Raw genomic sequence first — 24,065 nt, forward strand, 5'->3', positions numbered from 1 at the left:
CCCCCTTTCATTTCTCCCGCCATTGATTTAGGATTGTAGGCGCAGGTACCTTGATTTACCTATACCTCATCTACCAGTCGGTCAAATAAGCCATCTATTAATTCCTTTCCAAAACGCTTACACTGTTTTGAATTTGAACTTGTTTAATGTTTTTTTCTTCTCAATTGAGCGCCGTGATTGTCTTGTTTTGCACACTTTGTACAAAATAATAAAATGCAGTACTACAGGATATTTCTTAATGTAGCTCTTTATTAGCTAGCTATAACTGACATGTTCACGTATCGCCAACCAGGATCAAACTGACCATGACTTAACCAGTTGGGTGGTCTTAACCAATCATAGCACAATATGATATGGCGGTAAAATGCATCCAATTACAATTCAGTATGTTTACACATATGACTATTACAGTGATGATAAGGAAGAATGAGCACACTGGACTCATTGACCAAACACTTGCATGCATGTTTATGAGCAATATATTTCCCACAAATCCCTACGGCAAACAGTGAATCGTGATGACGCAAAACACAACACGAGGAGAAACCGGCTGAACTCGCGAACGAATAAAAAATAAATCCTAGACATGCAAACAATTATACAATGCAAGTTTTACTTCCGAATTGCCTATTTGTTTCAGTTACATTACTTATGAAGATTATTGAATAGTTAGAAGCCGTACTAGCAGAATTTCGGTATCTGCCCTGTGCACTCATCTGTTCTCGGTTTTGGAATGGGATTGCAGACTGACGTTTTGAACAGCAGAGTGACTCAAACGAACAAATCCAGGTAATATAACGTTCATTTGTTTTTACAAGGGTTTGATAAAAGGCAATTAAATACTGTCTGAGGTGTGAGACAACTTTGTGGATGTCTGATTTGACACTGGGGCAGCTATCCTGTTCGATAACTGTCAAGACTAGCTAGCGCGAGCCATATTTACGTCATGCACGATATCAACAAGCTAGGCTAGCAGCTAACTAACTGCCTGAGCACTGGAAGCTAGTTATCTATAGCTAGATTTCTAGAAAACTGCCTGACTAACGATTAAGATAACAATATAGCTATCTCTACTAATATCAAGCTGAAATGTATGTCTTTGTCAAACGGTTATAAAGTATGAGTTATTAGTATGTCTTTGGGCTCAAAGTTAAGTTATTTTATATCAAATCAGTCATCAAATTTGTGACTCGAGTCCAAGTCATGTGACTCGAGTCCACAGCTCTGGGAAATACTAATATTAATGGATGATGGCAGTTGGAAACCAAACTAATAGATTGCAGTCTCCTTGTCCATAAACTGCTTTCAAGGTAAGGACACATATTTTGTTTACTCTCTCTTTAAAATACATCTGGAAGAAAATCCTGCTTGCTCTCCAGGATGTTGGCCAACCCTGATATATGTTTCTAGTGCTGGGTGTTTGAAAATGTTCTTGTTATAACAAGTAATTTGTCAAAATCACCCATCCTTAAAGAAAAATCTAATGAATATCAATATTCAGGTGGTTTATGCCTACTAGTTGAAGATCCTTGCCATCATCTGACTCTACATAGACCAAGTATGATGTGTTTATGAGTTGAGTCCACCTACCATCTCTACCTAGCATGTGCACACTATTAAAATGTCAAATTCAATCAGAATCAGATGACAATAGAGAGCAAGGTACAGCCAAAATGTTGTTTTACTTCGTTTTCAAAGTGACTATGCTAGTTTCAATGGTTGGATTTTACACGCTGGTGGCTAAGGGACCATCTTAAAAGTGCAATCAGCCAAACCTGCTGTTTAGAGAAACTACATTTTTGTCTCAATTAAATTATCTAGAGATCTTAAACCAACTATGTTTTTACCTTTTAAGAGAGGTCAAGGAACCCACCGCACTTGTCTGTAGATTTGTAGCTCATATCGACAGTGAACTATTGCAAACTAGACCTACTACAGGAGATTATGTAAAATCTGTGAAATGAAAAACGGCAATTCTAATGGGTGTACTATGGAGGAGGGACGTCAGTGACCAACTAAGTTATTTTAGATGTAAATGCCATTTGGATTGGCAGCTATTGAAAATTTGATCTGTACATGAATTAATGACCACAGCTGTACTAGGGGAAATATTTTTTACATTTAAATCACAGGTGAGGAATTTTGAAAAAATAAAAGCTGTACCTTTTGATGAGAGGTCGAGGAACCCAATACACTTGTTTGTTCATCTGTCATTCATAGACAGTGAGCTGTTGACAATATCAGGAAATATTAATGGAAAATTGAGCGATTTGACGAGCGAACTCCGAATATCGAAAGTAAAAACACATTTACTGTGGTGAGTTAAAGATAAACTAAAAATATAAATAGTGACACGGGAAATAACAAATAACATGGCTATATATAGGGAGTACAAGCATTGAGTCGATATGCAGGAGTACGAACGAGGTAATTGTGACTAGCAGCAGCATATGTGGTTAGGTGAAGTGGACAGCATATCTTATCGCACCATTCCCTTGCACATGCCCTCTTTTTGTATGAACACTAACATAAGTGGAACAGACTTGCTGTCCGAAGTTGATATTGTGCTTTTGTAAAGAACAATGTAGGATAGCCTATGAGTTTGTTTTAGTTGTGGACAGTATTAACAAAAATTTATATCACGATATTTCCGGGACGATAACGATATATCACTCTATACCGTACCAAACCTTTTATGAGCCTTTCAAATTTTAAAGAATGACAAAATATTGCTTTTAACCATATACAAACAGAAAGGGGGCATTGCGCGTGTTTTTACTTCCGGGGTTAAAACTGTTCAAACATGAAACATAAACAAAGATACATGGAGTAAAATTAAATACAAACATATTTAAAGTACTCAGGATGTAAAGAAAATGAAAACGTTTTTCACCCTTTCAGGCCAAATATAAGAAGTGCAGTCTTTTTTTCAGCAAAACACTGGTGATTATGAATTCAAGTTATAAACCTTTTCAAACTAACTTCTTCCAGCATTAACCAGACAGTCAGTATGTTTCTCAGTTCACCATGTAACAATTCACTGCAATTCAGTGCCGTGTCAGGAACACCAGCCTGTTGACAGTTTCTTGCTTCAAAGTTGCTCTATGGCATGTGAACACATTGCCCCCAGTTCTAAATGCTCTCTGAGGGCCAACTTGTGGCAGGGATGCATAGGTATTGCTTTGTCTGACAACTCACTTGTGAGAAGTTGGATGCGTGGACTCGCCACCACTCCAATGGATCAGCCTCACTGTCTGCTGCCATCAGAGTGTAGCTGTCCAGCTCTTGCTCAATGACCTGTCTCAGTGTTCTTAAGGCAGGTGCACTACTGGTTTTCTTAAAAAAGGCACCAAGGCTCTTGGACTTATTTACTGATTGTGGAGCAGTGGCAGCTTCTTTCTCACTCTGGTCCTCTTCAAGAGAGAAGTCTCCCACGGCTGTGTTCCCTACCAGGAGGGCTTCTGTCTCAGAGGCAGCTCTCACATTCACCTCCACCAGCTTCTCAGTGGTCATGTAGGTGGTCATGAACCTTGGGTCCAGAAAGGTAGCCATGGTGAGCAGCTCTACTGTTTCAGGGTCAGTGTATTTGTCATTCAGGTAATTGAGGACCATCATCTTAATCTCTCGGATCAGTTTGGCTTCGCCCTCATTTGATTTCAGAACCTCCCTCTTGACGAAATGGAGGACGGGCTTCAGATAGGACACACTCATGTATGTCTCTCCTGACAGGGCATCTGTGAAATCCTGGAGAGGCGTAAGTGCTGCGGTAACAGATTCTAAGACCTCAATGTTTTGCCAGGAGTGTGCAAGTTACTGTGTTTTTTGTCTGCTGCCAGGACTTGTGTGATGGCCTTTTCCTGCTCCAGGACTCTCTCCATCATCGGCAGGTGAGAACCCCACCTTGTCGGGGATTCTGTGATGGGCTTGTGGAGGGGCAGGCTCAGTTTATCCTGTACACTTATCAGGGCCTTCTGCTTCTTCCAACTATAGGAAAATGTGCTGACCACTTTCTTGCACACTTCTGTGGAAACCGGAGGTTCATTTTCCTCTCTAAAAAATAAAAAGGTGAACAATTATTACATATGAATCACAATTATTCAATAGAAATAACTTGGCATCTGCTGTAATTACCATTTACAGAGTGGACACTTGGCGTGATTACAAATTTAATCCATCTATAGATTTACATACAACTCTTGTGATTAAGAGAGATATGTTCCTTTAGAAAATTGGATCATTTATTGAATAGGCTATTTATTATTGAAAGAGGATAGATTCATATATGGAAACCATAGGCCAATGTATCAATTCTGAATAAAATGGAAAGGGGGATACTTAGTCAGTTGTACAACTGAATGCATTCTACTGAAATGTGAAAAGCTGTAACGGCTTTCTTCCTGGGAAGGAGATGCGGACCAAAACGCATCATGGTTAGGGTTAAACATCTTTAATAAAGACGAATAGAGGGAGCACCTGTATTGATGGGACGGAGAGACAGCCTGGTGCGAATGCCTTGCATACTACGCCAAATCAACTGCTGTCTCTCTTCACACTCCCCCAATTCTTCACTCTCCTCCATTCTGTCCAATAACTCCTCGACCCTCTCAGACTCAGCCCTCAGCTTCGCCGACAGCTCCGATAACATCCATGGCTCCTTACGGTAAACAGGGGGAGTTGGCTCAGGTCTGACTCCTGACTCTGCCATACTCTCACTGTGCCTCCCCCAATACATTTTTGGGGCTGCCTCTCGGGCTTCCAGCCGCTCTGCCGTGCTAGCTCCTCATAATGCCGCCTCTCTGCTTTCGCTGCCTCCAGCTCGGCTTTGGGGCGGCAATATTCCCCTGGCTCTGCCCAGGGTCCTTTCCCGTCTAGGATCTCCTCCCAAGTCCACTTTTCCAAATAGTGCAGCCTCTCCCACTGCTGCTGCTGGTTTTGCTGCTGCTGCTGTTGCTCCTGCTGCTGCTGCTTCTCCTGCTGCACCTGTTGCTTCTCCTCCTGCTGCTTTTGCTGCTGCCTCTGTTTACCACGCCGCTTGGTCCTTGGTGGGTGGGTGATTCTGTAACGGCTTTCTCCTGGGAAGGAGAGGCGGACCAAAAACGCATCGTGGTTAGGGTTAAACATCTTTAATAAAGACGAAAACCGAGAAAACACTACAAATATACAAAACAACAAATGTGAAAACCGAAAACAGTCCTGTGTGGTGAAACAAACACGGAAATAATCACCCACAAAAACCCAACACAAAACTGGCTACCTAAATATGGTTCCTAATCAGAGACAATGACTAACACCTGCCTCTGATTGAGAACCATATCAGGCCAAACACAGAAACAGACAAACTAGGCACACAACATACCCACCCAGCTCACGTCCTGACCAACACTAAAACAAGGAAAACACACAAGAACTATGGTCAGAACGTGACAAAAGCAATGTAATCCATGTAATGTTTGGGTATTGCACACATTTACAAAATATTATAGATAGCTGTATATATTTGGCTTAACGTATAAGAAGGATCAGGCAGTGTAGTCAGCTATTTTTATTTTACCTTTATTTAACTAGGCAAGTCAGTTCTTATTTTTAATGACGGCTTAGGAACAGCGGGTTAACTGCCTTGTTCAGGGGCAGAACAACATATTTTTACTTTGTCATCTCGGGGATTCGATTTTGCAACCTTTCAGTTACTAGTCCAACGCTCTAACCACTAGGCTTCCTGCCGCCCCAGCTATAACTTTAAACAGAGATAAGGAATACAATAGTTTATTCTGCATTTAAGTTGTTGTTTTTAAGTTATGTTATTTTTCTACCTATCTCTGTGTTTTGGACATTGAAACTTACCAATAACAATGTAGCCTGTGCCCGAAACACCCTAGTCTTGTCCATTTGTTCAGCTCCAATGCTTTGACCATGTTTGATCCGCTGTTGGTAGTCATGCATACTCTTTTAAGCCCCAGGATGAAAGTGCCTCCCTCAGCCCAGCTGCAATTATTTCTCAGGTGTGGTCATCTGGGAAACAAGAGGTCTGAAGGCATTTTCTTTGCATCTTCCAGTTGTCGTCAATGTAATGAATCGTGAGGCTAATGTATGGCTCTGTGGTCCGGCTTGACCATAAGTTGGCAGTGATAGAGAAGAATGCCGCATTATCGATTCCGTTGGCAACTCTGTCACAACATTCTGTGTAGAGTTCTAGTAGACATGTTTTGCTGAAGTATTTACGGCTCGGGATCTCGAATCTTGGGTCTAGAGTTCGAATCAACTTTCTGAAACTGTCTTAATCCACTGTTTGAATCGATTCCATGTCTTTCGCAGTGTAATTGCACTCGTTATCTCATTCCACTTGTTGCTCTTCTTGTCATAGGGACTACCACTAATGAATGATGCATTGAGTGAGTGGTAGCTGAGTGCAGGTCTGGCTTGAAGATGTCTTGGGACTTGCTCCGCTGTTCTGGGGTTTGTTGCACGTATTCTGGTAGATTTTTCATATTCGCGCACATGCAGGGTTTCAAGTGGTGAAAAAGATTGCTGTTTCCACCTTTAGCTAGCACAATGCATCGACACAATTTACACAGTACTGTTTTTTGGTCGAGGTCGGATATCTTAAAGCCAAACCAGTTCCAAACGACAGAGGAGGCCCCCTTTTCTCGAACCAATTCTCCGCCGTCCTGCAAATCATCCTCAATAGCGTTATTTTCCTTGTCTTCGGTCATCCTCGATGCATGCTTACACTTTTGCGCTTGATTTTCGGACACTTTTGCTAACGAAAGGACTTTACTTCACTAAATGTTCGCTTACTCTGCAGTTGCGCATGCTTGTTTGTTGACTTTGATTGGCAGGCATGTAACGTCCATGTCCATTGCAAAAAAAAAGACTGTTTTTAGTAGAAGATACTTTGAACTAGCCCACTAGGCTGTATCACTCGACTGAAATATTGAACTAAACAAAAACACCTTATTTCATAAATGGAACGTCATGCAATAAAATAGCTGTGTCATAAAGTCACAAAATGCTAGTTAGTCTCCTAGCATTTTGTGGCTCTAGGGCTTATAACATGGCTATTCCAATGTATTGCCTTTCCTAGCCCAATATTGGACTAAAGGAGCCAAACGTCAGTCCCAAGGACCTTACATGTTCTGTATACATGGTGAATCGGCTCTCGAAGCCAAAACAGCCAAATACTCCATCTAAACGTGGATGATTCTCAATTGCTGTACAGTTCTAGAAACATGTACCTGTACTTTCATATCACATTAAAATAATTTCACAAATGCTAAATACAAACTGTTTTAAAACAGTTGCTGCCAACGGTAATTTTCAGTGACAACATGTTTGTGGCGTCTGTCTTCCGTTTAGACACAGATGTTCGGAGGCGTAAATAGCTAATTAGCACAGGTATATCAATCTGTCCTCCGTCTGTTTTCCATAAACAAGCGCTGTAACATGGAAATATGGCAGTGTAGGAAGCCTAACCATATAAAGGTATGTATCAATTAAACCTTTTGTTATATGAAAATTATATGTTGCAGATATGAAAGATAAGGTCCTTATGTTTCCAAATCCGTACCGCAAGCGATGCATATTCATGTTCAGACAGAGCGCCGCGGTGCTTAACAAAACTCGCTCCTACGGAAGATACCTTTGTCCGATGACTCTTATGTGTAATGGAACTAAGAGTCATGATCAGAGGCTAAGCCGTTCCTAGCTAGCAGATTGTAACGGGCTGATGTGATGCTCCGTTGGATAGGTACTGTTTGGCGTAGCACAGAGAATTTTCATCCATCCTTGACTTGCCGATACGATCTTCGTTCTCGATTCGGCCAAACGTGTATCTTCTAAAATGTCCGTGTCCAGTTGCATGTGGTTCGTGTGAATTTAGAAAATGCTCTTATTAAAATAAATGTTTTGCTCCATGAAGTAATCCAACAATTTATACCACCGCTATTTCAAATCTTCTCTTATTGATTTAGACCGGTGGATCACCCCAAAGTGTCGCATGTGATACACTCACCTGTCTTGATCAATGAGAGGAAGATTCCAAATAGACAAGATGTTGGCGACACGTTTTTGGATTACTTCATGAGACATTCGCCCGTTACAATCTGCTAGTTAGGCCGTTCCTGTTCCTATGGCCACTCTGTGAGGCCTCTGAAAGGGCTTAACGGTAGCTTGTCATCACCCCCCCCCCCCCAGTTGTTTTGCCTGCTATACTGTTGTCGGTATCAGTGTGGCCGGTACCATAGAGGTCACAGGAAGGGCATGTGTGTGAGACAGTACACTGAACCTGAGCTTCTCTTGTTGTTATTTTCATAATTTATTCCCCTCTGTTCAGTGTCCCTCGTCCCTTATCTACTCCCTCAATAGGATGTGCCACTCCCACACTCATGAGACAGCAGAGAAATAATTAAAGCATTGACAGAACTGCAGTGAAACGTGAGATATGATTATTTTATTTCAGTTTTACCTGCATGTATTATTCAGTCTTGATTTAGAAAATGAAAGTAACCTATATATATCACTGTCTGTATTAGAAAATAGGCCTACTGGGCTTCCTGAGTGGCGCAGTGGTGTAAGGCACTACATCGCAGTGTTGAGGCATCACTACAGACTCTGGTTCGATCCCAGGCTGTGTCATTACCGGCCATGACTGGGAGTGCTATAGGGCGGCACACATTTGGCACAGCGTTGTCCAGGTTTGGGGAGGGTTTGGCCAGGGGGGCTTTACTTGGCTCATCACGCTCTAGCGACTCCTTGTGGCAGACCAGGCGCCCAGTTGAACTGGGTTTCCTCCGACACATTGGTGCGCCTGGCGTCTGGGTTAAGCGAGCGGGTGTTAAGAAGCTTGGTTTGACGGGTCATGTTTCGGAAGGAAGGGCTGTGGCAGTCACAAAATTTTGTCAGTCGGTGATTGTCAAGCAAATAACTGTTGACCGTTAATTAACATAAACACATTTAGCATCTCCTGGTTTCCTTCCTACCTTTGGAACATCTACATTTTAAAAAGTATAATATATCCATGTAATATAGCCTACACCTTCACAATAAATATATCATTTATTTTAGACAGATCTAAAGAAGCATGATATGAAGAAAATGTTGTCTATTTCAGAAGAACAGAATAGCATAACTCTGAGTTGTCCTTATTTTAGGTCCTGATCTGGCTATGCCAAATGGCTGAGGGCCACACTAGTTCATTTATCAGACAAGATTTGCTTAGAATTCAGTGGTATTATTTTATAGTATGAAGAATACAATTGAACAAAGCTGAATAAAATAGAAAGGATATTTTCTCCAAACGATTTAATGGAGTGCGCACATGCGGCTATTCTGTGTTGAGAGGTTAACAAAGAAATCATTATTCCTATATGTTTAATTTAGTTATTAATGTAACTTTAGTTATTCTACAAACATTTGGCTATATGTTTAGATGTTTAATACATTGGAAGGCTAAATGAATGCGATGATTTGAAAAAAGTTGCTTGAAAGACATGAACTCTGCTTGGTTTTTTGCACAGTCACTCATTCACAATTTGACAAGCACATGATAATGCCTAGAATTTCCCGGCGGCATCCCCTTCGTGTGGCCGTAATGCACCATAACAAATCCATGCCTTTTGAGGCCAGTGTCCGTTTTGCACTTCTTCCTGAGTGCTGCGCTCTCCATCACGTGATCGGGTCTTTCTCACAGTCTTGGGACGCAGCCGCGCGGGTCCTTATCCAATACCGAGGTGCATATTGAATAACAGCAAGAACACTAGCCTATGTCAATATACTATCCTCATAGTACAAAGGTCAGCCTATTCTGTGCGAGAAATAAATATTCCAAACATAGTCTGGGACAGTTGTGGGATGCGATAGATCCCAAATGAATACAACCACTAGCATCAAAAAACATTTTATGCAATGTGGCGGATGCAACACTGCATTTAGCTTAAAATGAATGTTTAGCTTAAAATGAATGTTTAGCTTAAGATGTTGATAAACTGTTAGGATATTTCTTCACGTTATAAGCACAGCAATGCGCACATAGTAGTAGGCTATAAGCGTGAATGTTCCATTATTATAAAGGTGCATTGTAATGGTGAAAATTGTCTTCCCCAAACTTGAAACTCACACTCTGCTTATATATATATGCCAGTTAGGCTCTACACTCCTTGTAAAGTAGGTGAATGTGCTTAATTTTAAGAAGTTATTTGGCCACTTTATTTGTGATACAAACCTTATTAATTTAAAACATATAAGCCTATGGGCTAGGCAACATGAGGTGTATGACTATGATTCGAAAAGTCGCAAAAAAAGGCATTGTTTCTGATGCTGGGCATCATTCACAAGTGATAGGCTAATATTGTCACCCATCAGACTATTCTTGATTTTAAACTTGTCTTTACATATCCTAAATATACAGTATATGTGAAATTTGTCTTGATTTAGAATTGACCATTATCATGCACCTGTATCGAAACGGGATCAGCGGGAAAAAATACATGTCATCTATGCACTTAAATAGCGACTGGTGGGCGCTTTTCCCCGTGATTTATTTTCATGCCAGCCAGGTAGGCTATACTCCTGTTGTGAATATAAGCAATGTGCTTAATTGGAAAGTTGAGAATTAAATATAGTAGGCCTAGCCTATATAAAGCTGATCCTCCTATTTTTAGTAGAGGCCATCACTCTGTTGTCTCCTGCAATTGCATAGCCTATTGGAATGTCGTGCAACAAGCTCATGGGCTCTCAAGTGTTTGATTCTATTTTTTTCGAAGACATTTGCATTGATGTCAGAGTGATTTAGCGGGACAATAAAGGGCTGAGTACCAAAAATCGAATCAAATGTATTTATATAGTCCTCTTCTGGCTGTGCCGGGTGGAGACTATAACAGAACATGGCCAAGATGTTCAAATGTTCATAAATGACCAGCATGGTCAAATAATAATAATCACAGGCAGAACAGTTGAAACTGGAGCAGCAGCACGACCAGGTGGACTGGGGACAGCAAGGAGTCATCATGTCAGGTAGTCCTGAGGCATGGTCCTAGGGCTCAGGTCCTCAGAGAGAGAGAGAATTAGAGAGAGCATACTTAAATTCACACAGGACACCGGATAGGACAGGAGAAATACTCCAGATATAACAAACTGACCCCCCAACACATAAACTACTGCAGCATAAATACTGGAGGCTGAGACAGGAGACACTGTGGCCCCATCCGATGACACCCCTGGACAGGGCCAAACAGGAAGGATATAACCCCACCCACTTTGCCGAAGCACAGCCCCCACACCACTAGAGGGATATCTTCAACCACCAACGTACCATCCTGAGGCAAGGCCGAGTATAGCCCACAAAGATCTCCGCCACGGCACAACCCAAGGCAGTACCAGGCAGTTAGCACGTTTGGTAGGCTACTAATGACCATTTGCAGTATCAGAGCTGGGAGAAGCCTAATTACTGTGACTAAACGGTCACTTGGAATTTGACTGCCTTCATGACTCGTGACCGCCGGTGTGGCAGTAATACGGTCACAGCAACAGCCCTACACATGACCCAAACTTTGCCTCTCCCAAGCCAATTGGGGAATTTCAGTGATGAGACAATCACGAAATTGGGAAGAAAAAGGGGGTAAAAATTACAATACAAAAAAATAGACGACCTACAGAGAGAGGTGATTTTGCCCTGTTCATAATCCATAGATCTGGGCCAGGTGTTTATGCAATGGGGAGAAACATTTAGAATGTAGGCTACATATAATGTATAGAGCGGCTGTCATGAATTCCAAGTCCTCACAACAGAGCATCATTTAAGTTCTACTACATTCATTTATTTCTAAACAGCCTCATGAGTGGTGAAATACAGATAAAAATGCCATTAACAGAGTTGTTTCTTCCATGCTCATGATTTCTTACATTTGAGTCATTTAGCAGACGCTTTAATCCAGAGCGATTTACAGGGGCAATTAGGGTTAAGTGCCTTTCTGGACAGATTTTTCACCCAGTCGGCTCAGGGATTCAAAACAGCTACCTTTCGGTTACTGGCTCAACGCTCTTAAACACTAGGCGACCTCCCTGTCAAAGACGTCTGTTCTACACAGTGCTTTCTTTCTGAAGTACGTTCCACAACATTGATGTGCCCTTCTGAACCCGGCCCAGATTTCTGATTGATTGTGTCTTGGTGTCATAGATTCTCCACAGATTGAAACATGACACGGATGACTCACCTGTTTCTGTCTGTCTCTCACTTTCAGATCCTCCCTCTCTGAATGACTCAGGCAGCTATGTATGTGTTTGGGTCCCATGGTTGACTGCCAGGTTTGGGCCCCATGATTGGCTGCTAGGTTTGTAAAGTGTTCTACTCCTCCAAACCCAACCCAAGCCCTATATCCCCCAGTCCTAACCCCTTAGCCCTGTGTCATTATTTTGCCTGACTAGCCCGAGCTCCACACACTACTAGCCCTTAACCATTTGCCTCCAGATCCCTCTCCTTTCTTTCCTAACACCAGCCACCTCCAGACCCAGTACCAGCCCCAAGCCCCTCTCCCAACCCTGTTCTTCCAGTCCCACCCTCTATTCCCCCAGACCCCTACCCCTCTCCCCTGGCCCAGCCCCACATCCAGCCCCAGTACCATGCTGGGGAGGAACATGTCCCAGAAGCTGAGCGTGCTGCTGATCATCATGGGGCTGGCGTGGGGGCTCATGTTGCTGCTCTACACCGGGCAGCAGCAACACCACCAGAGCAGTGGCGAGCTGCATCAACAGATCCTGGAGCTGAGCCGGCGCTATGTCAAGGTGCTAACCGAGGAGAACCGGAACGCACCGGGAGGCCCGCAGGGCACCTCCATGGCTGGTTACGGTAAGGGTTGCTTTAGAGCTAGAGAAAAGTCCAGAAGCCACCATTTAGTATTTTGTTGTGGCACTGGAAATGAGGAAACACTCATCTACTACTTAAACAAAACTACTTACCACATTCTACTTGAACCAAACAAATTGTTTAAGATTTTTATTCTCTCTTTCTCTCTCTCACGTACGTGCACACACACACAAACAAAGCTGATCTGAAGAGGACCATAGCGGTGTTGTTGGATGACATCCTGACGCGCCTGGTCAAGCTGGAGGGGAAGATAGAGCTGGTGGCCAACACTTCAGTCACTAACTCCTCCCATCTTGCTGTGGGTGCCCTGGCCTCAGCTCCAGTTGCCTTACACAAAGCCACCAAGCAGGACACGCCAGGCAACCACCACCTGGAAACCGCTCGCATCTCTCCATACACACCCAGCAGACCTCGGCCAGGGGTATAGTAGGTTGGGTAGTGATTGAGGCCCTGTTCAAGTACTTTACAAGTGCATCCTTTCTTCCTAAGATGGTCACTGATCTAATAAGGTCGGTAGGGTGGTAACTCTCATTTCACTTGTTTATTAATTTACAGATCAGTGATTATCTCAAGGGAGCAAGGAAAGATATATATATATATTCCAGATCATTTAAACCTAACCCTGAGAAAGGACTGACTGCCTGTTCATTTCCAATAACTACATAGCTGATTTAAAACATTTTACGAAGACATTTTAGCACCTTTTTTTAATGGTTTCATCATGGATGGGTCTACAAACTGCGGATGTCTTTGAGGATGTCTGTGGGCAACAACATAGCATCAACAATAGTAGAGGAAATAGACAAACTTCTATACTCTGTAGTGTCTTCAAGGAAGCTGATGATGCTGAATGTGAATGGCACTCCCACCCGGATATGACTTACCTCGGACATACTGCCTGCGGATTTGCAATACTGCTTCTAATCCCATCCATATCAGAATGCTGAACTATAAAATGTTCTCATGGTAGTTTGGGATATATTTTGTAGTTTACCGCAGCTCCTGGTGTGTGTGTGTGTGTGTTTGAAATTAAATAAAACATTTAAATAATAATAATTTAGTCGTTGTACAGTAGACTTTAAAAGGATAAAGTGATGATCCAAAGAATGTTATTTGCACTCTCCTTGAAAGCTTGAGAAATGTACTTTTACGTTGACCGAGTGATGATTTTAGAGTGTGTATAACATGTCGAATGTAACTCAATAAGCGGATGATAACCAAGTGATTGCTATTGCCCAATTCCAACTCCAACTTTCCTCTTCGTCACTACCCAGACTGTTAATCCTTGTCGATTTCTCTTTGCAGATCCGAATGGTTAGGACCAGGGGGTTTTCTGACCTGACCAGTAAAAACTCCTATCCCAATCAATGTACAACCTGCTTTTGTCTCAATTTAGCCCTCTGAGGAAGTTGCTTGCCTATTGCTTACACATATCAGTTCCTTTAGTCTGAGATCACATTACACAGTGACTGTTCTGGGAAGCCCTAAAAGATAGTGTGCTAGACCAATCTTTATGCTTTTTACTTATTGGAGTGCCTTTCTATGGCACACGCTTACCCCTTTAATACAAACCATGGGCTGCCTCCAGATTCTCCACTGTTTCAGAAGCGTGCACATGAACACTCCCTGTCATGGATTTAAAAGCATTGGATTGGTTTAAGCAAAACCCAAGATCAGCATTCAGGGGCAACTTCACACAGCACCCTTGTTTGACAAGACAATGGCAAGTTGGCCAAAGCAGAAACCGACTGGAACACAGGAGGATGGATACATGAGATCTCAAATTATATTTTTAATATATGGGTTTGTAGTTTAACAAAACTGGCACGTGCACAATAGTTTACAATGTTTATTAAATGCATAAATACATTTTAACAATGAGCACTTGTCTCTCAAATGCATAGTTACAGTTGTTGGTTAGCTAGCTAGCGAATTTGAGCCATATTAGCATAGACGTCACATCAGTGAAAACACCTCAAAACAAGACATGGTATCAAGAACAAGATAAACTAGCCACTTACGGTTCCCCACATGGTAGTTACTTGTCATTGTTGCGAGCTATCTGGCCATCCAGAATCGCAACGACACACGGACTTCTGGAGCGATTTCAGTGCCAACAGAAACTATTTGAATTCAATCTTTTTTTATTTAGATATTGAATTTGAAGCCAATCTTTTTGAATTTGTAATGGGCAAATTGAATAATTGAATTCATAAATTGAACTTGTATTTCATGATTTGAAAGTTAATTGAATTAATATTGCATTCAGTTTTAAAATTAAATTGAATTAAAATTCAGTATTTATATATTCAGTTTCAGTATCAATATGGTAAATATTGCATTCATTGTCTATCAAGTTTACAAACTATAAGTTCTAGGTGACCAAAGTTTCATATTCAACTTCTCAGATTCAAAACCAGAGACGACATCCTAGTACTTTGCATGCAAGGAATGGTAGAAGAAAACAAATATAATCAAACACGCAAAACAATGAGATTATTGTGGACTACAGGAAAATGAGGGCCGAACAGGCAGGGATGTAGTGGAGCGGGTCGAGAGTTTCAAGTTCCTTGGTGTCCACATCACCAACAAACTATCATGGTCCAAACACACCAAGACAGTCGTGAAGTGGGCACAAAAACACCTATTCCACCTTCAGGAGACTGACAAGATGTGGTATGGGTCCCCAGATCCTCAAAAAGTTCTACAGCTGCACTATTGAGAGCATCCTGACCGGTTGCTTCCCCGCATCCGAGCGTAAGGAGCTACACAGGCTAGTGCGTATGGCCCAATACATTAATGGGTCCAAGCTTCCTGACATCCAGGACCTATATACTAGGTGTGTCAGAGGAAGGCCCAAAAAATTGTCAAAGACTCCAGTCACCCAAGTCATAGACTGTCACCTCAGCTACTGCACTGCAAGCCGTACCGGAGCGCCAAGTCTAGATCTAAAAGGTTTCTTTACAGCTTCTACCCTCAAGCTACAAGACTGCTGAACAATGAATCAAATGGCCACCTGGACTATTTACATTGAACCCCCCTTTGTTTTTATACTGCTGCTACACGCTGTTTATTATAACTTTACCCCTACCTGCGTGTACAAATTACCTCGACTAACCTGTACACCTGCACATTGACTCATTATTGTTATGTAATTTTGTGTTACTTTTGTTTATGTAGTTCATATTTTCTTAACTATTTCTTGAACTGCATTATTGGTTAAGGGCTTGTAAGTAAGCATTTCACGGCAATACATCTGTTGTATTTGGCGCATGTGACAAATTTGATTTGACTCTGTTAAACATGTTTTGGGTGTTTTCTGAAGCCAATGTGGCATGTTGAATTAAATTTCTTAATATGAATTTGGCTCTGCCGTTTGGGCTATAAGCAATTATGTCCAATTCCTGAAAGTGAATACTCTCTGGAACATGGCCGTGCCTTCTGTTCCCCTCTATGTTAGAAGGGAGTGTGACAAAAATGTAAATTGACCCCATAACAGTACAGTTGAATAGCACTTCTAAGGATAGCTATTCCACTCCCTATTTAATCTTGCTCTTGTAAATAACTGGGATCGAACCGGGTCTCCTACATGTCTCAAGACTGTTAGCCCATTTAGCTAATGGGCTAACACAGTCATTCACAAGAGCACACTATAGGGATGAGATTCCCAACTGGTTGCAACCTTGTTCAGTCAATCCATGTGATAATTTGACCCCTATAAATTATTTCACGTATTCATTAGACCCCGAGAATCAAATGAGGTGACATGAAATGCTTAGTAAAATACTTATCTGAAATGTGTCTTATCTGACTGATGTTTGCATTGTGTACTATTTTCCTGTTCCTATTTCTTGGGTTTTCTATTCAACACAGAGACAAATATCCATCAATGGTCAAATGGGTAGAGTTGCAATGGCTTACTATGGTACACATTTGATGACCATTTGGGTCATACAGCAATGGAACACTATTGTAATAGCATAGCTACATCTCAAATCAAATTGTCACATGCTTTTAAAAAAATGTACTTGTTTTTTATTTATTATTAACTGCTTTGTTAGTTAGGGGCTCATAATAAGCATTTCACTGTAAGGTCTACTACACCTGTTGTAGTCGGCGCATGTGACAATTTGATTTGATTTGATTTTGCTTCATAAACAACCGGTTTAGACTAACAGTGCTATGCTTACTTACGGGCCCTTCCCAACAATACTGAGGGGGAAAAAAATAGAAATAATAGAAAAAATAATAACACGAGGAATTAGTACACAATGATTAACGATAACTTGGCTAGTCAAGATTCTCAGTTGATTGTCATTCATAGTCCTACAAGATCTTCACTTGCATTTGGATGGACTACTATGGAACTGCCATCAGTATCAAAAAGGCGTGGCAGGAATCACGATGACGTCGGCACAGTCTTCAGTTTATAAACAAATTGCAGTGTCCGCCATCTTGTTACACCGCGAGAAAGAGCAGCACAAAGGAGGACGCGGTTATTTTGTCTGAACACGTAGCGAGCAATATCGTTAGCTATTCTAATTACAAAATGAGTGACCTAGAGGATGGACACTTTGATGGACGAGTAAGTATTAACGTGCAACGGAAACCAAAATAATGTCTTATCGTTCCTCTCTTTTGCTGACATAGCTAGCTAACGTTAGCTAGTTACGGTTGTTATCAGTTGATTCGTTAGTAAGTTAACGCTGTAGCTTGCTAGCTAATTTGCGAGTTTAGTTTGTAATTTAAAATAAAAAGTAGTTAGATTGCAACTTAAAATGTTCCTCACACAATTGTAAGATTGCTGGGTTAACGAGATTAACTCAACATTATTCTTCTAAATGAAACAGATTAGCTAACTAACGTTACCTTTCGCTATTTGTTGCCAGCTGAACAATACAATAGCTAGCAAGCTAATTTACCTAGCTAAGTGGCTAACGACGTTATCGGACCGGTATTATCGTAAATGCAACGTTATACACGTTACACAACTAACGTTAGCTGTTGCTAGGTTCTAGCTAGCTCCCAGGTAAGTTTGGTGGAAGCCTTTGTCGCAATAGTAAGTTGCAGTCAAGCAATCGGAGCTTCAAGCCACTTCCTGTAGTGTAGTTAAATAAGTTAGAGGTAGCAAGTGGTGAGACAACTGTTATCTCACAATGTTAATTTACTCGGTGTGCTACAACTATGTATTGCAGAAAGAAAAAAAACAATATATTGCAGTTGTAGTCATCATCACAGAAGTTGTAGGGTAATACAACATTTCTGCAAGTCAAGTACTTGTCCTGCTACAGATACTGTATACATTATTATTTAACGAAAGATCTTATTTTTCTATAAATTCATGATCTTTAATTTTATTAAATGTTCTTTTTTCATTAAGGTTAATGATCGTGAAGGATTTGAAGAGTTTTATCCAAGAATGTGGAAGAAAATATCCAAGAATAAACGAAGCCTTATGAAAAACAGTTACAGAGCAGAACATAGATGTGGGAAGGGGAAAAATCAATGAAACTGGAAGATTGGTGGTCAGATATAGAAGCGCTTGCAGTATGTATGACTAAAGGTGGAAATTGTTTCTATTTGGGGAAGAGAGAACCCGGAATCAGAAAATGAAAACTGAAAAAAGAAGAACGACGAAGAACAGTAGAATTCCTGAGAGAAGGAAGTAGAGTATTTAAAGAAACTGGAAGAAAGAATGAATGTGTCCCTAGGTTAAGTAAATGTATGGTATATGTTCCAAGTGTCTTTACACTACTATGCTCCCTTTCTATAGATAAAACATGCATGATGACTAGTTTGACCCAGGTAGAAGAAACGAGACATGGCATTTGTTAACATTATGACAGGGTTCTAGCAAATTATTATTTCAATTGAAGGATTTTTTCCCCTTCTCTATCACATGTAATAGACGTGGTGGAGCGCTAACCTTTTCCTCCACAGTGTATGCGCTCTAGTTGTGTATGTCTGACTTTGAAAAGTTGCTTGTCTGTGTGTGTAAGTAAGAGGGGCCTTTTTTAACACGCGGTTACTGTAACATTAGGACTCTCGCTCCCCATCCAAATCGGACCGTGGCAGTCCTGTTCGGGTCAAGTCGGAGAGCAGGTCCGGGTCGCCGAGCCCATCCCGGGTCGCCAAACACTCAGAGTCTCGGTCCCGCTCTAAGTCCAGGTGAGTCTGTCCTCCTGTTATTGGAACCCCCACTTCCGATCTCATTGATTCCATTCTCTTTGTGAAGGGTAATGTCAAATTGTGCTTTTACTTAACTTGACAGTAAATCCTTTCTCCAGGTCTCACTCTCGTAGGCACTCTAACCGCCGGTACAGCCGCTCTCGCTCCCCCTCCAACCGGAAGAAGTCCCGCTCCTACAGCCCGGAATACCGGAAGAAGAAGAGCCAGAGTGCATCGCCTAACCGCCGCCACCCCAGCAGCAGGGTGAGTGACACATCATTTACAGGTCAGGGTCTGGCTGCCGATGGGGGTAGAGCAGTACCTTCTCCTCGGTAACCACCTGACATTTCAGATATTTGTTGTAGCCCTAAACTGGCACACCTTATTCAACTAGTTAAGGGCTTGTTGAATAAGTTAACTAGTTAAACCAGGTGGGCCAGTTTAGGGATACAACAGATATGTTATCTGCTGGTTACCAAGAAGACCGTTGGGAAACTCTGTGGTAGAGGGACCGCTGTGTTGTATAGAAAATACAATTGTCAGATGGGTTTAATGTTAGTATTCCTATGCTGCTCCTGTCCTGACCCCTCATGTATCGTTTGTTACAGGAAACAGAATGTGGCATATTTAATAACCCCTCTTATTAACCCTCCCTCTCTTTGTCAATAGACCCATGACTTCAGAAAAGAGACATTCAGTCAGGGAGCGGGAGGTGGTGAGGATGCCAGGGTATGTACATCTTCTTACCGTGATGCCTTCTACATAGTGTTTTAACGCAGTGGGCCACAGCATGCTATGTCTGTGGTTTGGCAGTATGGTCACATTTATGCCTCGTGTGTGTGTGACTGAGACGAAGAGTGTGAGGGCATAGATTGCATGCTACACCTAGTGGTAATATAATGTTCATATCAGCTGCTGTGAACTCTGATCCCTTTGACGTCCAGGCGAACCCTGACCCCAACCAGTGTCTGGGGGTGTTTGGACTGAGCTTGTACACCACGGAGAAGGACCTGAGGGAGGTATTTGGCCGGTACGGCCCTTTGGCTGGGGTTAATGTGGTCTATGACCAGCGCACCGGGCGCTCCCGTGGCTTCGCCTTCGTCTACTTCGAGAGGATCGCCGATTCCAAGGAGGTATGGGACAAACAGAGCAGTCTGTGCATCTTTCTCAAAGGCCCTTCCCCTCAGAACTTATCCAATGGGTTTTGAGAAGGTGAGAATGCCAGGAATCAAGAAAAGATTCATTGAGAAAGAGCCATGGATTAAGAAGCACATGATGGGTCCTATTTAAAATGTATTTTGTTATAAGAAGTAATGTTGTTGATCATGTTGTGATACACCTAAGAACTGATGGTAACTTTGCTTTTGGTGCCATCAATGGCCTTATTCCTCGGTTCTTAAAGATGTAAAATGTTCAATAAGCCTGTTATGCTAATTCGCCTGGAACCACTGATATTGTACACGGACTAGTCTGTACACTGTAGTTTCGTTTTCATATTGTGACTCGTGGTTGTGTGATTACTCGTAAGCACCACCGGGTGTCAGTCTTGCCCCTCACATGAAGTGGTACAAGTGACACGGAGAACTCATCACTGTAATGAAGGTTCAGTCTAATCCCAGAGGCCCAACATCGCGAGACTTCCGGCAATGCTTGTGAAGCAGACTGGGGTTTGAGACGTGAAATGTTTCCTTAGTTGTTCATTGTCACCATTTAAAGGCACAACCTATGTTTGAGACAATGTCTTAAGTAGCTGAACATGTTATTACTCCAACCTCCTAAAAGTGACAAACTGTCATCAAATATGACTTTCTTGGGTGCCTTTTGATTTGACAGCCTGCGCAGTTCGGCTGCGTGAGACGACCGTTTGCCCCGATGGCTTGTTTCAACACATGAGCTTGGCTAGCCACTGTCGCCTTGACGTCGCCTACACTCCTATTGCAGAAGCAGTTTCTACATATCTTCACGCTGAACCATCTTTGGTTCAGCGTTGGCCCAATGGGATGGTTCAAGCTGTGCTCAGTATTAAAATACAAACCTATTCTCTATTTTTCTTTACCTCAATTCTTTCCCTGTACTTGTAGAACCCATGAGATGGAGCTCATTTTCAGTGGTGGATTTTTAAACTGCTGTCTTTTTGTACCTCTTTGTTTTCCTAGGCAATGGAGCGGGCCAACGGTATGGAGCTGGATGGGAGACGCATTAGGGTGGACTTCTCTATCACCAAGAGGGCCCACACCCCTACGCCTGGCATCTACATGGGCCGACCCACGCAGTAAGTATAGGATGGCGAATCTCTGCTCATAGTGTGGTTTTATGCAGATTTCCACCTGTCTTGCTGTAACTGTCTCCTGTGTGTATTGCTGTTTTATCTTCTTGGATGGTCTGGTGTGAAGTGGTGATACCGGGGGATAAGATGACTTAGTTTATTGGCCTGGTGTGAAGTGGTGATACTGGGGGATGATTTGGTTTATTGGCCTGGTGTGAAGTGGTGATACTGGGGGATGACTTTATTGGGAGTTATGAGCTGTGTCTGAAGTGGCACCCCATCCCCTAAATAGGGAATCTGGTGCCATTTTGGACGTAGCCAGTGTTGTGATTGAGGACATCTTAACACTTGTTGTCCCTTTCCTCAGTAATGGTGGCGGGGGGGAGCGAAACAATGGTGGCGGCAGCAGCGGTGGTGGTGGAGGGAGGAGGGGACGGGACTCGTACGACCGATACGACGATCGGCGCGGTGGCGGGTACGACCGTGGATACGACCGGGGAGACCGGGGATATGACAGATATGATGAGTATGACAAGTACAGGTGAGTGATACTCAAGATGTTGACTTCTTTCAATAGATTCACATTCACCTCGGTTAGCTATGACTATACACTACCAGTCAAAAGTTTGGACACACCTACTCATTCAAGGTTTTTATTTTTTACTGTTTTCTACTTGTAGAATAATAGTGAAACCATCAGCTATGAAATAACACATGGAATCATGTACTAACCAAAAGTGTTAAATGAATCAAAATATATTTTTGATTCTTCAAAGTAGCCTGCCTTTGACAGATTTGCACTCTTGGCATAGTAAAAATAAAATAAAAACCCTGGAATGAGTAGGTGTTAACTTTTAACTGGTACTGTATTTGGAATACAAATGAACATATTGAACTCGTTAACACTGTTGGTGTTCTTCAGGTTAAATATGAGGGGATGAATGGGGTTACTTGTCCTGTTGGGGTATTGTGAGTTATTCCTCTCACTAGTATAAATCTGTTCTCTCTCTCCTTCAGTCGCAGGCGCTCTCCCTCACCCTACTACAGTAGATACAGGTCACGCTCCAGGTCTCGCTCATACAGCCCACGTAAGTACACATGTCCACACACACCTCAAAAGCCATTGTTCCACTCTTAACTATACTCAGTTTGATGTCTGAGGGACTCACAATTACATGAAGCCTATCACACTAAAATGGATCCTTGTCTCTTTACAGGACGATACTAACAAACTTTCATCAAGGTCAAGTTTTTTTTTTTACATTTTTTATTTTCGTTAAGCACATTGGAACAGAGCGGATCGGGAGCGTTGTCAAGCCAACTGAAGTGTATGTCAACAGACGAAGCGCCTCTGCAAGAAAGTCAGTTTGTAAGAAGTCTTGTTTACGTGCTGTAGATGTCTTTATTTTTTTACTTTGATGCATCCATGTAGTGTCTGTGCTGAAGACCGAGGAGAGTAATGAAACTCATTGTGCCCGTCTGAGTATCTTTTAAAACACTTCCTTCTCTTCAGCTTGTCACTGATCTATAAGTGACTGGATAAATTGAATTGCTGTGTTGCTTTCAAGGCTGGATCGCTTTCACCAATCCAGCCTTGTCAGATCAGTTGTTACCTCGAAGGAAAGGATGTTCAATATTCAAACGGGTTTATTGGTTTTGACAGTAAATGTGAAATTGATCAAGTATCATTGGTTTGAGGAGGGTCTTTGTTATTACGTTTCGGATGTTATTGGGATATCCTCCAGAGATGTTTATTTTGATGTTTTTATGGAAATAATAAAACTGAATCCTTAATGTAAATGTATTTTAATTCTGAATTCAAAGTTAAGCTGTGTGACGGTATCATTCAGAAGAGTTGTCTCTGGGAACCGCATGGCAAAATAGGAGCTTTGAACGAAAGTTTTGATTGATTTTATGTACTTGTTTTACCTGTTTGAGCAATAAATATAAGTGGTGAAATACACTGAACAAAATATAAAAGCAATGTCACTGAGTTACAGTTCATATAAGGAAATCAGTCAATTGAAATAAATTCGTTAGGCTCTAATCTATAGATCTCACATGACTGGGATTAGATGCCCCAACAACAAAAAAAAGTAGGGGCGAAGTTGCTGAATATTGGCGCGAGTTAGTACACATCGATCCCAAACATGCTCAATGGGTGGTGACATGTCTGCCATGGAAGAACTGGGGCATTTTCAGCTTCCAAGAATTGTGTATAGATCCTTGCAACATGAGGCCGTGCATTATCATGCTTAAACATGGTGATGGGTAAATGGCACGACAGTGGGCCTCAGGATCTCATCACAGCATCTTTGTGTATTCAAATGGCCATTGATAAAATGCAATTGTTTGTCTGTAGCTTATGCCTGCCCATACCATAACCCCACCTTGGGGCACTATGTTGACATCAGCAAACCGCTCACCCACACGCTGCCATCTGCCCAGTATAGTTGAAACTGGGATTAATCCGTGAAGAGCACACTTCTCCAGTGGCAATCGAAGGTGAGCATTTGCCCACCGAAGTCTGTTACAACACCCAACTGTAGTCAGGTGAGGACAACTGGTATGCAGATGAGCTTCCCCGAGATGGTTTCTGACAGTTTGTGCAGAAATTCTTTGGTTGTGCAAACCCACAGTTTCATCAGCTGTTGGGTGCCTGGTCTTAAGACGATCCCGTAGGTGAAGAAGCCGGATGTGGAGGCTGGCGTGTTTACACGTGTTCTGCGATTGTGAGGATGGTTGGATTTACTCCCAAATTCTCTATAATGATGG

General features: G+C 42.1%; 2 protein-coding genes across 4 annotated transcripts; both read left to right on the forward strand.

The window, feature by feature from the left end:
• Positions 1 to 404: 404 nt before the first annotated feature.
• On the forward strand, positions 405 to 14,231 carry LOC139391973 (coiled-coil domain-containing protein 126-like). 3 transcript variants are annotated; one of them, XM_071139579.1, is made up of 4 exons: positions 405 to 789; positions 12,234 to 12,323; positions 12,461 to 12,838; positions 13,036 to 14,231. In XM_071139579.1, the coding sequence occupies exons 3-4, from the start codon at positions 12,613 to 12,615 to the stop codon at positions 13,281 to 13,283; spliced, it is 474 nt and encodes a 157-aa protein (XP_070995680.1). In that variant the 5' UTR covers positions 405 to 789; positions 12,234 to 12,323; positions 12,461 to 12,612; the 3' UTR covers positions 13,284 to 14,231. The 3 variants fall into 3 exon arrangements, with proteins under 3 accessions (XP_070995680.1, XP_070995679.1, XP_070995681.1); XM_071139580.1 differs by lacking the exon at positions 405 to 789 and adding an exon at positions 8,408 to 8,430; XM_071139578.1 differs by having other exon boundaries at positions 524 to 789; positions 12,234 to 12,838.
• Positions 14,232 to 17,293: 3,062 nt separating this feature from the next.
• Positions 17,294 to 23,270, forward strand: LOC139391797 (transformer-2 protein homolog alpha-like). Its single transcript, XM_071139350.1, has 9 exons — positions 17,294 to 17,441; positions 18,897 to 19,024; positions 19,144 to 19,288; positions 19,694 to 19,753; positions 19,969 to 20,157; positions 21,181 to 21,296; positions 21,658 to 21,831; positions 22,308 to 22,378; positions 22,508 to 23,270. Exons 1-9 carry the CDS (start codon positions 17,406 to 17,408, stop codon positions 22,516 to 22,518), a joined length of 930 nt encoding a protein of 309 aa, XP_070995451.1. The 5' UTR covers positions 17,294 to 17,405; the 3' UTR covers positions 22,519 to 23,270.
• Positions 23,271 to 24,065: the final 795 nt, after the last annotated feature.

The sequence above is a fragment of the Oncorhynchus clarkii genome, chromosome 32, assembly GCF_045791955.1.
Source record: "Oncorhynchus clarkii lewisi isolate Uvic-CL-2024 chromosome 32, UVic_Ocla_1.0, whole genome shotgun sequence".
NCBI classification, from domain to species: domain Eukaryota; kingdom Metazoa; phylum Chordata; class Actinopteri; order Salmoniformes; family Salmonidae; genus Oncorhynchus; species Oncorhynchus clarkii.